We start from the raw sequence: 13,592 nt of genomic DNA, 5'->3' as shown, positions 1-13,592 counted from the left end.
TTCCAGCCCTCTGATCATCTTTGTGGGTCTCCTCTGGACCTGCTCCAACAGGTCCATGTGTTTCCTGTACTGAGGACTCCAGAGCTGGACACAGTACTCCAGGTGGGGTCTCACCAGACCAGAGTACAGGGGCAGAATCACCTCCCTTGACCTGTTGGCCATGCTTCTTTTGATGCAGCCCAGGATACAGTTGGCCTTCTGGGTTGTGAGCGCACATTATTGGCTCATGTCCAGTAAATGGAGTTAAATTATTTATACACAGATAAATCGTAAGTGAGAGAAAGCTTATAACTGAAAAAAAAATTATGTATGTGGACTTAATTCTAAAAGGATTAGTGTAGCATCTTCATATACATGTAAATACCAGGATAGGTTCTGGAAAAAAAATGCTGGAGTGGAAAAGCATCAACCTGATTGAAAGACCTAGCTGAACTGACACTGCTTTATACCAACTATAAAATAAAAAATGCAGGTAGGTTCTTCCTGCTTTTGTTCTAAAACAGAAAGTGTTATGAACAGCCAAACTTCTTCATTTTCTGCTAATATTGTTTTTTCCATTAATCTCTTGAAATCCTGTACCTGAATATACTGCTAGTCCTGATAGGGAGGGGAAAAAAAAGGTAAACAAATGTCAAGACAGAAGCCAAGTTGCAGCTGAATTTTCCTTAAATCTATGGATTCTCCACTTTGCCATGTTCACTACGTCTAGGTAATTATATGCTATACAGGATATATTATACTATTTTCATTTCAGTTATGAGTGTTTAGTTTGTCAGCAACTGAATCTGCTGGATGATTTATCTGTACTTCCATCATATTCTTAACTGATAAGCAGTTCCCAAAGTACGGGGCTCTTTAGGAGGCTTCTTTCAACCCCAGGTACACAAATACTGTTTTAGACACTACAGCACGAACACTACTGTTGGCTGTAGTACTACTTCACTTGAGTATAATCATAAAACATTTATCAGATGAGGGCATATAGACAAGATTCTACTGACTTTCAACACACTGGAATGCTCCATCATGTGACAGAGAACACATGCTATACCAGGCAGTAAGAGGAAAATATAGCTATAGACCATTCATCCTTACTTTTGAGTAGGTCTTTCCTGACATAAGAGCTTCAGTACACATACACAAGCTGAGTTTCCATCTACAGTGGCACGTTTATCTTGGATGGGTTTTAATGTTTACTTCTAAATCACAATAAACAGAAGGAAACTTCATACTTACTCCTACTGTTTTTACATCCTCATACTTTCAAACACCAAACAACATTATTCAAGTGAACATGCCTTGAAAACTATGTTTTTTAGTAAGATCAGCTATGTTGTATTCCTTAGAATAGGCGGAAGAATTAAGATGCTTTATAGAGTGATCAAAAAGAATAGTTTTGTCTCAAAGCAAAAAGCTTTAGCTTTTCACTTAATTAGCAATTTCTTCAGTACAAGTATTCAAGACACGAAAACAAGATGTACTTCTGTTTACTGAAATGCTAGGGAGCATAAGGTTGCAAATAAGATTAATGTATTACATACTAATGAATTGCTGCTCCCCTTAACCCCATGATAAATGTGACAGCCCTTTTTTAGACTCATGTGAAGTGTAATAACCTCATCCTCAGACCAGAAAATGTCTGAAAATTGATTGAATTAACTTGAGTGGGGTGGGGGGGAGGGAGAAGGTGAATTACGAAGCATTTATCTTTCACTGACTTCAATGCCATATCTATAACACTGTGAAGAAAAAAAAATTCTATTTTCTGAACTTGCTATGTTCTTTATTTCTAATAAAAATTGTGGAAGAGTGCAGACCTTTTTTCTAAATATTATCAAGAAGGAAGTAACAAAACCAGCCTTCTCTTTCCAGACACTTTTACTGCATAAGCAATGTAAGTTTTCACCACTACAGGATACAGGTTTCAGGCTCTGTTACGGATGCTACACAACCACGTAGACAACTGGCCTGAGTGAGCTATCACCCTCCTTATTTTACAACCTATCTTTCCTTCTTGTCTTGAGTCATAAGAGAGATTGTACATGAGAGATTGTGGAACATAGAATTAAAAAGAAAAAAAAAAAGGTAAATACCAAAATAGAAAAGCAATTCAAACTCTGCAGCTGTGGATAGCTGCACCATTCTGGGTTTTTTAAACCTGTTTGTTAGGTATAATCATGTACAGATTAGCAACAGTACAGCAACTGGCAGATACATAATCCACCTTTAAAAAGCCCAGATAAAATGAAGATTTATAGGATTATTGGGAGCAGATAGAAAGGTGGCTCCCTGATTTGAAGGCATACTTAGCATAATATTGAAGAGAACAAAGCGATGCTGACTATTCATCTTGTCTAGGAAACGCCTTATTAGTGGCAAAAAACTTAAGCCTTCCTATGCATGTTCTTTTTACACCTCCAAAAGATAACATCATCTAAGACACAACGTACTCCATGTAGAGCCCCCCTGGAGACTGGATGAGCCCCCCTGAAGACAGATTGCCCAGGAGAAAAACTATCATCTTGAAGCTCTGTAGAGCAAAGTCTACAAAATCTTATATTGCTAATTCATAGTAAGAGATTATGACTAATGGATGTAGTGATAGAATCTGTCAGGCAGTAGTTTATGGAAAAATCCTTTCAACTAATGGAAGACATGTTAACAGAAAATCTCTGATGATAGTAAAATATTTTCTTCTTTATCACAGAACAACAGAAATTAGGAAAATAAGAAATTAATTAATACATTTCTTTCTTAGACAAGGAATGTAAATATGTACATACTTTCTGCTTTTTTTCTTTTTCCCCTCACAATCTAATTACAACATTTTTATGCAACATATGTAATATCACTCTTATCTGTAGCTTCCATCCTGCCCTTTCTCTCACAGTATTCTATCCTACTTTTTTCGTTATTGATCAGTGCACTGATCAACACAAAACTGTTCATTTTTTTTTAAAATGTAGACTATCTTATTCAGTTTGTTACACTAGAAAGATTGCGCATGCAACTTAAATTAGTTGTTTGCCTATAAAAATATCTGTGATTGTTTTTCCACATGGTATTTATGGTAGCAAGTATTAAAGAAACATGATAATAAACACAGTATTTATGCAATATTTTTACTTAGAAAAAGAATACACTATCCTCCATTAATGATCATCCATGGCAACTAATCTAAACAGATAACTGATCTCAAAAATATCTTCATCTACACTCCAGTAATGTACCTTGACGAAATACCAGTTCAATAGTCAAAATGTTCTCCTATCCAGAGTCAGAGCTGTGACACTGTCTTCCATAAGAGCCTCATAGCCCCTCAAGCTGTTGCCGTAGGGGCTGGATGAGCAGACAGTGAGGTGGATTGAAAACTGGCTGAATGGCCAGGCCCTGAGGGTGGTGATCAGCAGGCAAAGTCTAGTTGGAGGACAGTAACTAGCATGTACCCTGGGGGGAGAGGAAGGGTGGGGCGCATACTCAATCCAGTCCTGTTTAACATCTTTGTTAGTGATCTGCATGATGGGGCAGAGCTACCCTCAGCAAGTTTTCCAATGACGCAAAGCTGGGAGGAGTAGCTGATAGACCAGAGGGTTGTGCTACCATCCAGAGCACAACATCCAGAGGAACCTCAATAGGCTGGAGAAATGGGCTGACAGGAACCTCAGGAAGTTTAGCAAGAAGTACAAAGTCCCGCACCTGGCGAGGAACAACCGCACGCATCAGATATATGCTGGGGGTCACCCAGCTGGAAAGCAGCTTGGCAGAAAAGGACCTGGGGATCCTGGTGGACACCGAGTTGAACATGAGCCAGCAATATGTGCTTGTAGCAGAGGAGACTACCAGTATCCTGGGCTGCATTAGGCAAAATATTGCCACCAGGCTGAGGGAGGTGCTCCTTCCCCTCTACCCAGCACTGGTGAGACTACCCCTGGAATACTGTGTCCAGTTCTGGGCTCCTCCGTACCAGAGAGACATGAACATACTGGACAGACTCCAGTGAAGGGCCATGAAGATGATTAAGGGACTGGAGCATCTCTCCTATGAAGAAAGGCTGAGAGAGCTGGTGCTGTTTAGCCTGGAGAAGAGAAGGCTCAAGCGGGAATCTCATCCATGTATATAAATGCCTGAAGGGAGGGTGCAAAGAGGATGGAGCCAGGCTCTTTTCAGTGATGTCCAGTGACAGGACCAGAGGCAATGGGCACAAACTGAAACACAAGACAGCTGAACATCAGGAAACACTTTTTCACTGTGAGGGTGGCTGAGTGTTGGCACAGGTTGCCCAGAAGGGTTGTGGAGTCTCCATCCTTGGAGATATTCAAAAGCTGTCTGGATGTGGTCCTGGGCAAACAGCTGTAGGTTGTCCTGGTTCAGCAGGGAAGTTGGACCAGATGATCTCCAGAGGTCCCTTCCAACCTCAACCATTCTGTGATTCTATGATTCTGTGAACTCTATAGGGGTCCCAGTGTGCAGCAAAATATCGAACTGTGTTACAGGACAGTATGCATGTATTCCTGTGTTCTTTCTCCCTAGCCATCAGCTTCAGAGCAAGTTATGTCACAGCAGCAGTGTATCACTGACTTAAGCCTTAAACACAGTCACTTATCACTGACTGACCCAATTTGAAAGATTACTTTCCTTCAGTTCACTACTGTCCCAGAACTAAGCAGGATGGAGTAGCTGAGGACCAGAGCTATCTCAGTGGAAAATCTGGCAACTTAGTTCAAACCAAGTCCTATAGCAGTTTAAACTAGACTATGCATCAGAACAGAAGAGCAAGCATTCAAACACGATTTCATTCACTCTGGCATGAATATTGTAACCACTGAAACCACTAAATAACATTTATTAAATCAGTTTGTTAAGCATGTGTCTAAGCTGTCAAGGCCTGAAAATCTACATCCAGATATTCATCAGTACTGCTATTCCACTGGAGTAGGAGGATTGTAATAACTCCATAATACAACTATATTTAGTTTTATGTATGATCATGAAACAACTATACTTCCAGTATAACTGTTAGTACAGATGTACTTACATTAACATAAAGCCATCTTATATCAACCTATGTCATCTAGTCCCTGGAATACTATTATACCACCAAACTAATGTAACAATATTGATTTTAACAAATGAGTTAGAATGTTTTAAGTCTGACAAAATAGTTAACGTGAAATCAGTTTTGTGTTTAGACAAGTCCCTCCATCAGTTTACAATCTGTTTGCACCTGGGAGATTTTCATTATGAAATCTTACTGGTTCAAGACCTTTACAGGTTACTGAATATTTAATATTTGCCTCAAATCCCAACTTTTGGAAGTGAATGACTCCATAAAGCTTCCACTTTCCACCACTTTAAAAAACTATAATTGAAGCAGAGAAAATCGTAACCAAATGTTTTTGAAAATCAGTATACAATCTACTTGGAGATTTTTCTTTCTTGGTGTCTGACTACTGCTGTTTTAACATTTGGGGTTGACAAAAGGCAGAGGCATTTTTTCTTTTAATAGATAAAAGCAGAAGAACTCACCTAGGCACATATTAGTGAATCAAGAATGACTTCTGGATTTTTTCTTTCAATAGATAAAAGCAGAAGAACTCACCTAGGCACATATTAGTGAATCCAGAACGACTTCTTCTACTTTCAGTTATTGGAAGGAGAAAACTCTCCAGATCCATCTACTTAAAACCCCTGCTTTTGCATAGACCTTTCAGCATATTTTCCAGTTTTCTTCTCCCGTGAATAAACATTAAATATTCGTGCCTTAATTGAAAATGTTTCCACTCGAGGTCTTGCATTCCATCTTAGTCGGGTCTTCCTTGTCAGCCTGTAGTTTCGGTATTTATGACTCTACACTGCTTTACATAGCAGCCAACTGGGTATCAAGTCACTCCTTTCATAGGGGTGAATACTCTTAAGCTGTTTTACAAAAGGTATCAAAATATTACAACACAGCCAACCAGCCATGCTCTGCAGTTTGCCAAGGCTGTTTTAATGGTCTGTAATTTTAAATGGGTGCCACTTGTTAGCAAGTTGAAGAATAATTAGAGCCCCTAGTTCTTTGGGACATTAGTTTAACTGCACTACTGCAGAGAGATGAGAAAAATCAGAGAGAATTTCCTGAAAGAGCAAAAAGAATATCCAGATAAGAAATATTCTTCTATGACTTTGGACTCAGCACTTCATCTTGGAATAGAACAAGCCATACAGAAGGTACAGAAGAACTCAGTAATCTATTACCCCATTATGTCAGTGCAATTAAAACATGGTAAATAGAGGGATAAGAAGTTTTGTATTTGAATTAAAAACATTTCTTTAAGCAAACTGGTGGTGAAACTCACTGACTTTTGATAGACTTCTGGTGGTATGAGTCAAAACAACTTTCTTACTGCCAGGTCAAAGTAATAATTCAGGATTTCGAATACCAGCTTCCCCACTAAGCATCTCTAACACACAAAGCTCCACAAAAACAAAGGGGACCTCACAAAGCCTTTCACTTGAAGAACCTGTGTACACCTGAAAGGATTTGCTGCTTGCACTTATTACTTGCAGGCCTGAGGTCTGCTGCATTACCACACTGAGAGATTTACAGTCACTTCGGGGGTTTGTGGATCACTCTTAGTAATAAGTGGCTTTAGCTCTGAAGACAGTAAATCAATGGTTTCAACAATCTTAAGACTACAGTATTAAAAGGATTCCATTGTTCTACAGAGAACGCCGAGCACTTTGCACACAGGTGCCTGAAAGTAATTGATGGCAGAGATCCTTTCTTAGGTATGCATGCCTGGACTGTATTCAATTCAGGACCATTCTCAAAATGCCATTGTTTTCTTATGTAATTCACACAAGTTGCCATTGTACATTTGCTGTTCTTCAGGGGATGTAATCTGAACCTTGTCGAATTATACTGTCCTGATATCTTCTTCCCTACTCTAAATAATTAAGACTTGAGACTTGCAAGTCTTGGAGGGGGAGGGGGAAGAAGAGAGAAGTGTGTTTCAGGGAGGCAGGAAGGACAGGAAAAGGATGAGTAAGGGACAAGAGTAAAATGGAAATGAAATGTGGAAATAAATTTAATAAAGATATGGCTTACATAGTTGTTCCTAGGACTGGAAATGCTAAGCTATTATTCTATGTTGGAAATGTTCTTTTCAGCTGCCTAAAATGTTGCATACAAAAGGTAATTCCTTAGAAGGCGTAGATTTTACAGTACTTAACATTCCTAGCTCACAGGTATTCTAAACAGCACTTTGCAAGAGGAAATACAGCATCTTACTAAAATGAAGACACCCCAGTTATATAATATAGTTGCCAGCACAAATTTATAGCATTTCTATGTAATTGTTTTTTAAGATAGATAATAGAAGGCTACATCCAGGAAGGAAATGCATATGCCTCTCTTATAAGTATGCCAACCTGTTCCAGCTTCTACTGAGTTCACAATAAAAGTAAAAGATATATTTTTTTCCTTGTTATCTTGTACAGGCTATGGGGGAAGGTAGCCAAGTCCAGACTTCCTAGTCACAATGCAAAGTCCTTTTTCATATTATCACTTACTAATGAAGGTAGCTTTTAAAAAGCACTACAATCATGACAAAGCTGATGATAGTTTAAGCTTTGCAGGGTCTGGTAGTATCCTCACCATTTGAGTCTCTGACTCAATTTTCAGTTAAATACTTCCAATAAAGTTCTGCTAAGCATCCTTCAACATTCTTCCTAAAGATGTTATTTACTGAAGAATTGCCAACAGAAGAGCTATTCTCACATGTTTTTGCTTTTATTAAAACAATGCCCTAAATTACTTTCTCTAAGTAATTGACACTTTTCACTCGTGCTAAAATGCCAGGAGGAGAAACTTGGGAGTCAAATGGGCTTTTGTTTTGACAGTTTGCTTTGGAGGGAGGGGTATTGATTTTTTTTCAAAGAAAATATTGCCCCAGGAATCTAAATTGGATGCGTTGTTAGACCTGCATTTCACAGTTCCTTCCCTAGCCCATCCCTAACATGCTTAAAATTCTCCACAGCAATTGTTTGTGTTAACAAAATATTCTGAAGAGCTCCTTTCTCAGAGCAGTTTTAGACCATATGAATGGGTCTCGTTATGCAGAAACTAGAGCATTTGTAGGAACCCATATCTCTGTAAGCTTAGAGATACAGTGTGCTTTACAGCTCATGTCCTCCTGGGGTTTCAAGAGCTGATGGACTCAACAAGCCCATCTGACACAGTATCTTTTTGAGATATCACTAGGCCAGCCTTCTCCTAAGTGTTTGTTCATTGTTATTGAATCACTTCTTCCCCCTCCTCCAAAGCATTGCGGCATTCCTGAAGATGGATTTACCAGCTGCCCTGGATTCAAATTTCACTCCCACTTTTAAATTTCTAATATAAAAGCCTTTAGAATTTATGCATAACTACACAGACATTAAAAAAAAAAAGCTTTTGTGACATTCTTAGACTCAGCATAAACTATACTAACAAAAACAGTTGGCAAGAGGTTTGACTCACAGATAATGAAAAGGCTATGTACCCTTCCTCATTCCTGTTCATACTCTCCCACCATTTCTTACAGCTGAGCAAGTTCAGGGGGCTAAACAGACAGAAAGACTGCTTTGTAGGAGTTTTTTATTTTATTTTGGGACAAGCAATTAACTATCCTTCTGAGAAACGTTATAGTACACAAAAGGATTTAAACCACAAGTAGGAATTTTACAAGTTCCCCAACATAACCTCTAATGAAAATATACATACAATCTCTGTCTCCTAGGATTTTGAACAAGTATAGAAGCATGCAGTGGATATCCCCCAAGTAAAAAGCATACTTTTTTTTTTTTGCAATAGACATGACCTCAGAAATATCCTTAGAAAAAATTGTATACAATATTCAGAGTTTAAACTATTTCTTCTCTTGCCCAATTTTAGCTCCTGAGCTGATTATTCCTCTCCTTTTACTTGTTTCCGAAGTTGTTTTCTGATCTCCCTCCTACTTCCGGCTTTTTCGGTAGCAGACTTTCCTGCCACTGTATCTTCTACATGTCTGTTTATTAAAAGGTTATTTTCAGGATGTGGTCTATTAAAGGTGTATAAAGAAGGAGGAGAGCACATGATGAAGTGAAGTTAGAAAGCATGTGCAAGGCTGGTCAGTATGCACGTGTCTTTAATCAGAACTATACTGTGCAAGTATGTTGATTAAAAATGTTACGTCCTTTATCAACATAGTTACAGTAGGAAATGCCCTAGTCTATAACCATATATACATGCATGTATGTATTTGTATTTTTTTTCATTGGTATTGCTTGTTTCACCTAGAGAACTGAGGTACCAGGAAGTGGATGCCTGAAGTCCACTAGGAGGGTTCTCAGCTATACCTCATGTACCTTCTTCATGCAGATAAGATGTTTTTCTGGCTTAGCTTTAGACATGTAAGTAGTTTATTGGCCTTATCCCATAAGGATACTCATTCGTAGTGATAAGAGAGCCTATCAAAAGAGGAAATAAAGATCATTAGCCAAAAAGTGGAACACTGTGTACCTTAGAATGAAGAGTCGGAACATTTCAAATGCAGAGGGTCAAATCAAATCAATTACAGTATGTAAAACAGTACACTGAGGCATCAGAAGTTTCATAGTAGACACAAGCATATTATTTCCTATAGTGCATGAAAGCCAGCTATATGAAGACTTCTTTCACAGTTTAATTTGTAGCAATACCTAGACTTGCCTGAGAGATACAAGTATTCTTCACATGAAAAGGCTAAAATAGCAGCTTCCTTCCCACAAAGCCCAGAACGCTAGGCACTTTTTCATGTATTTGGGATGCTTACGAGATTTCACATACAATAGTTTATGTTGCAGAATACCTTGTCCGCACCAATTTACATTCTGAATGTACACAACATGAACTTCAAGTCCCAGAAAATCCACAAGAATCTCCTATTAAATACACCTTTCCCCAAGCCATATAACATCATGAACTGAAATTAAAAAAAAAAAAACCAAACCAAACAACCAAATCAAACCAAAACAAACCACAAAACGCTAAGGTTATTCTGAAGCAAGAGAAGGCAAAGTATTCTCATACACTTTTCATCCCCAGCTACCAATTGCAATTCCCAGAACACCCTTTGCTGACCCAGTTGCCTAACATCCACCAGTAAAATACCTCTCCCAACCTCTGTAGCCATGGAGAAGTGAGCTTGCATGTATAAGAACAGCTCCTCCCCTGCTGAAAAACCCACAGTAAATCCAGCATTTTGACTCCACTACCTTTGCACTCCTTCAGGTAGTAAAGCAAGAGACACAAGGGCAGGTGTTCTATATTTTCTTCCCCAGTTCTTTTCTGTCTGCTTTTTGAATGTATAAAAGCTCTTTGATCCAGTATAGCATTTTTGCCATTCAAAATCTTCTGATAGATTTCTGGTCTACTTTCCAGGACCCTTGACACACCAAGGCGGATAGAAGGCTGACAAGCTGTTTTTTTCAGTTCCCTTTCTCATTGACTTACATGAACACCGTCATGCTTTCTTCATTAATAAGCTGTTGAACAGTAAGTGTACATTTCTGCTTATTTGTATTTTATTTGTGACTGGAGGGGAAAGCAGGAGCATTCATAGACTCTCAGTGGAATAGAGCAGTTGTCCATTGCTTCTTCAGAGACAATATCCAGAGTAGTACAGGATTGCAATTACAAATGTGAAGAGAGAAAAGAATGAAGCTTGAGAGCGTTGGGGAAGAAAAATGATGGAGTTGATGATAGATACTATCTACTAGTAAGTGACATGCTCTGTGCAGCTGTGAAAGAAGTGCAAAGAATTTAAAAACAACCAGCAACATTCAGCTCCTGAACTCCAAGGACAATTAGTGCTTTATCAAGAGTTTATACTGAGGATTTCATGGTAAAATGGCTCATTTTAAACAAAAGCTAATCTTAATCCAGGCCATTGTAATTTAAAGATAGGACAATCTAACTGTCCTGTTAGCTGCATTGGATTTCTGACATAGCACTGATATGGCTGTGCAGCACTAATATTACTCTGTACAACTGTGGCATAGGTACAAAGCAGCAAAGTCTTAATAACACAAAGGGCAAATACTTATTTAGAAGAGCATCTCAAAAAGAAGGTTCAAATGAGCAATCTGTGTTTAGTTAGCACAATTTTATAGGGATTCAATGTTGTCACTGTTTTTCCCTGTAGCTGGTTTCCCCAGCTTTCTACTTGATATAACCCACCAATAAAAGTCAATCAAAACAAAACAGTATTTTTATGTAATCTAGGTAATGCAGCAACCATCTGAACACAAGCTATTTGCAAGGTGTAGTCCAACAGTGATTCAGATAAAGATATTTAGTTATATATTATGGTTAAGCAAGTGAAACAGAAGATGCAGGTATCACTGAAAAATGCTTTACAATATCACCGCTACATAAGTTACTCCTCATTTTTACAGTGTTTTATTTGGATTTGGAGACAGCATTTTCCACCCAAGTCTTACTGTGCTTATGTGCTAGACAGAATATACCTAAATACACCTTTTTACATCTTCCATTCTCTGTGACATGCAAAATCCATGGAATGTGATTCTGGTATCCCAAATTAGTATTAACAGTACAAGTACAGAAAAGTAGTAGTAGGATTTTCAGTTGATCATACCTTCTGAGTTGAGACTGATTTTAGAGATGATTTATTGAAAATTGAAAATGGCATTTTCAATGTCAGCCAAACTGGAGGTCTGTTTTTAGATCCAAAGGTGAAAGGACTGAAAATAATAGCTTCAAGCAAATAAAATACATTCCAATTAAACAGTGACTCTTCTAGTTCAGCAAACAGTGTTATTAATATAAGATTGCTTTTGGAAAAGTCACAAAGTTCAGAACACAAGAGTTAGAGCATTCATATAAATTCACTTAAAGTACACTGAAGTTAGACTAAATCCTTGCTTTACACTGATTCCAATTTCTTGAAGAAAATTCTGTGTGCTCCAAAACTTGTGTTTGTTCAGCTGCATCAAATGGTCTGATATTACCTTTCTCTATAAACTATGCTCTTTCACTAATTCAGCAATGCACTGCAAAGGAGAGAATGCTAAGTTCTTATGCGTAGTTTACAGCGTTTATTTTTGATGGTGCTAGCTAATATAGCTACCAATCATAATCAGGAGAACAGCATATCGTAAACTGGAATAGGTATTGTATAAGCAGTAAGGCCCCATTTCTGTTTCACTTCTGCAGAAAGTTTTTCCTGGGAGCAACAGTAATGCAAGGTTTCAAGGAATTGCAAGGGTTTGCAAGGAGTCAGATGCAGAAGCCACAGCCCTAGGCGCTGAAAATGAACTAGGTAACCCACTGGGGTAGGTGAAAATCACACTGCTAAGCACCGTGGAGGGCAGTATTAAGAAATCAGGACAGAGTACAGTAAACCCCCTGAAAAGGGGTCAGTGGACTTATAATAAGCTTTCTTCATTTATGTTGGGTGGGAGAAAGGGAAGGGAAAGGGAGAGGACACGTATTAATATATAACTCCGGACTCACCGATTTTGGCCAAGCTGGCCACAAGTATCCAGAGTGTAATGATGTAAGGGTCCTTGACGTGATGCCATTTGAAAGAGACGATGGCAAAGCTTTGAGGCTGGCTGCTATTTTTAGCGCTTTCCGAGCTTCTCTGTCCCAGCGCCGCTGGGAGAGCCATCAGCCCCAGGAGGAACCCCACTCCAGATACCTGCCTCATCTCCAAGCCACACACCAAAATCCTGCTTCCCCTTCCCGGAGAAATCCCGCCTCTTCGGAGGTCCTTGGGGGCGAGGTCCTAGTCCCTTCGCAGAGACGCGACCGAAGACTGCGGGACACCGGTGCGTTCAGCCGGCGGCGGAGGGTGTCCTGTCCTGTCCTGTCCTGTCCTGTCCTGTCCCGCCGCCGTCGGCACGGCTGCACCGGCTGGCTCAGGTGCCGCTTTGCACGGGCTGGCCAAGGAGGAGTCAGGGGCTCTGTGCATAGGCAGATGCTCCGAGCTGGGGTCTTGCTGCTTGCCCGCACCTGCCTTTATCAGGCTGCTCCCGAACGGCCGGAGGCGGAGCTTTCCTGCCGCTCCCGCGGAGGCTGCAGTGCGGAGGCAGCGATGTCCTGACTGAGCACCTTTCGGGATGGGCAGGGGAGCTCCGTTCCGCCGGGAGGATGACGGCAGGCTGTGGGGTGCGTCCACCGTCCCGGCTCGGCTCTGGGCAGATGGGGGCTGGAAAGAAGCGGCCTTGAGCTTCTGGCGCTAGGGGCCAAGGCCGGGGCGCTCCCGCGGACATGTCCAAGGTGGAACCCGGGATCTCTGCTTAGATCGGAGCCGGGTAAGCAGGAGATCCACAAGTCTCCGTTTGGGTGCTTTGGATGAGCAGCCCAGTAGGTCAGCCTCCCTCCCTCAGACCCACTGTCCTAGCCGGTTGCCACGGAGGAAATGCACTCTTTTCTGCTTTTCAGCTTCGAATCGCGTTAGGATCTAGCTCACCGAAGACAGAGCAGATTTCTCAATCCAGCTTTTTCTTCTGTCCACCAGAGAGCACCTCCTCCTACGGTGCTCGGGGAACTGACACCAGCAGGCAAGGTTTGGCTTTCC

General features: G+C 40.2%; 1 protein-coding gene across 1 annotated transcript in view; it reads right to left on the bottom strand.

The window, feature by feature from the left end:
- SLC9A3 (solute carrier family 9 member A3) overlaps positions 1-12,719 on the bottom strand; it is a 49,850-nt gene extending 37,131 nt beyond the window's left edge. Inside the window, exon 1 of the mRNA XM_072851408.1 lies at positions 12,524-12,719. Coding sequence (XP_072707509.1) covers positions 12,524-12,719 — 196 coding nt within the window. The remainder of the gene's footprint in view (positions 1-12,523) is intronic.
- Positions 12,720-13,592: the final 873 nt, after the last annotated feature.

This window comes from Ciconia boyciana, chromosome 2 (genome assembly GCF_034638445.1).
Source record: "Ciconia boyciana chromosome 2, ASM3463844v1, whole genome shotgun sequence".
NCBI classification, from domain to species: domain Eukaryota; kingdom Metazoa; phylum Chordata; class Aves; order Ciconiiformes; family Ciconiidae; genus Ciconia; species Ciconia boyciana.
This window is presented reverse-complemented; position numbering and strand designations above follow the sequence as displayed.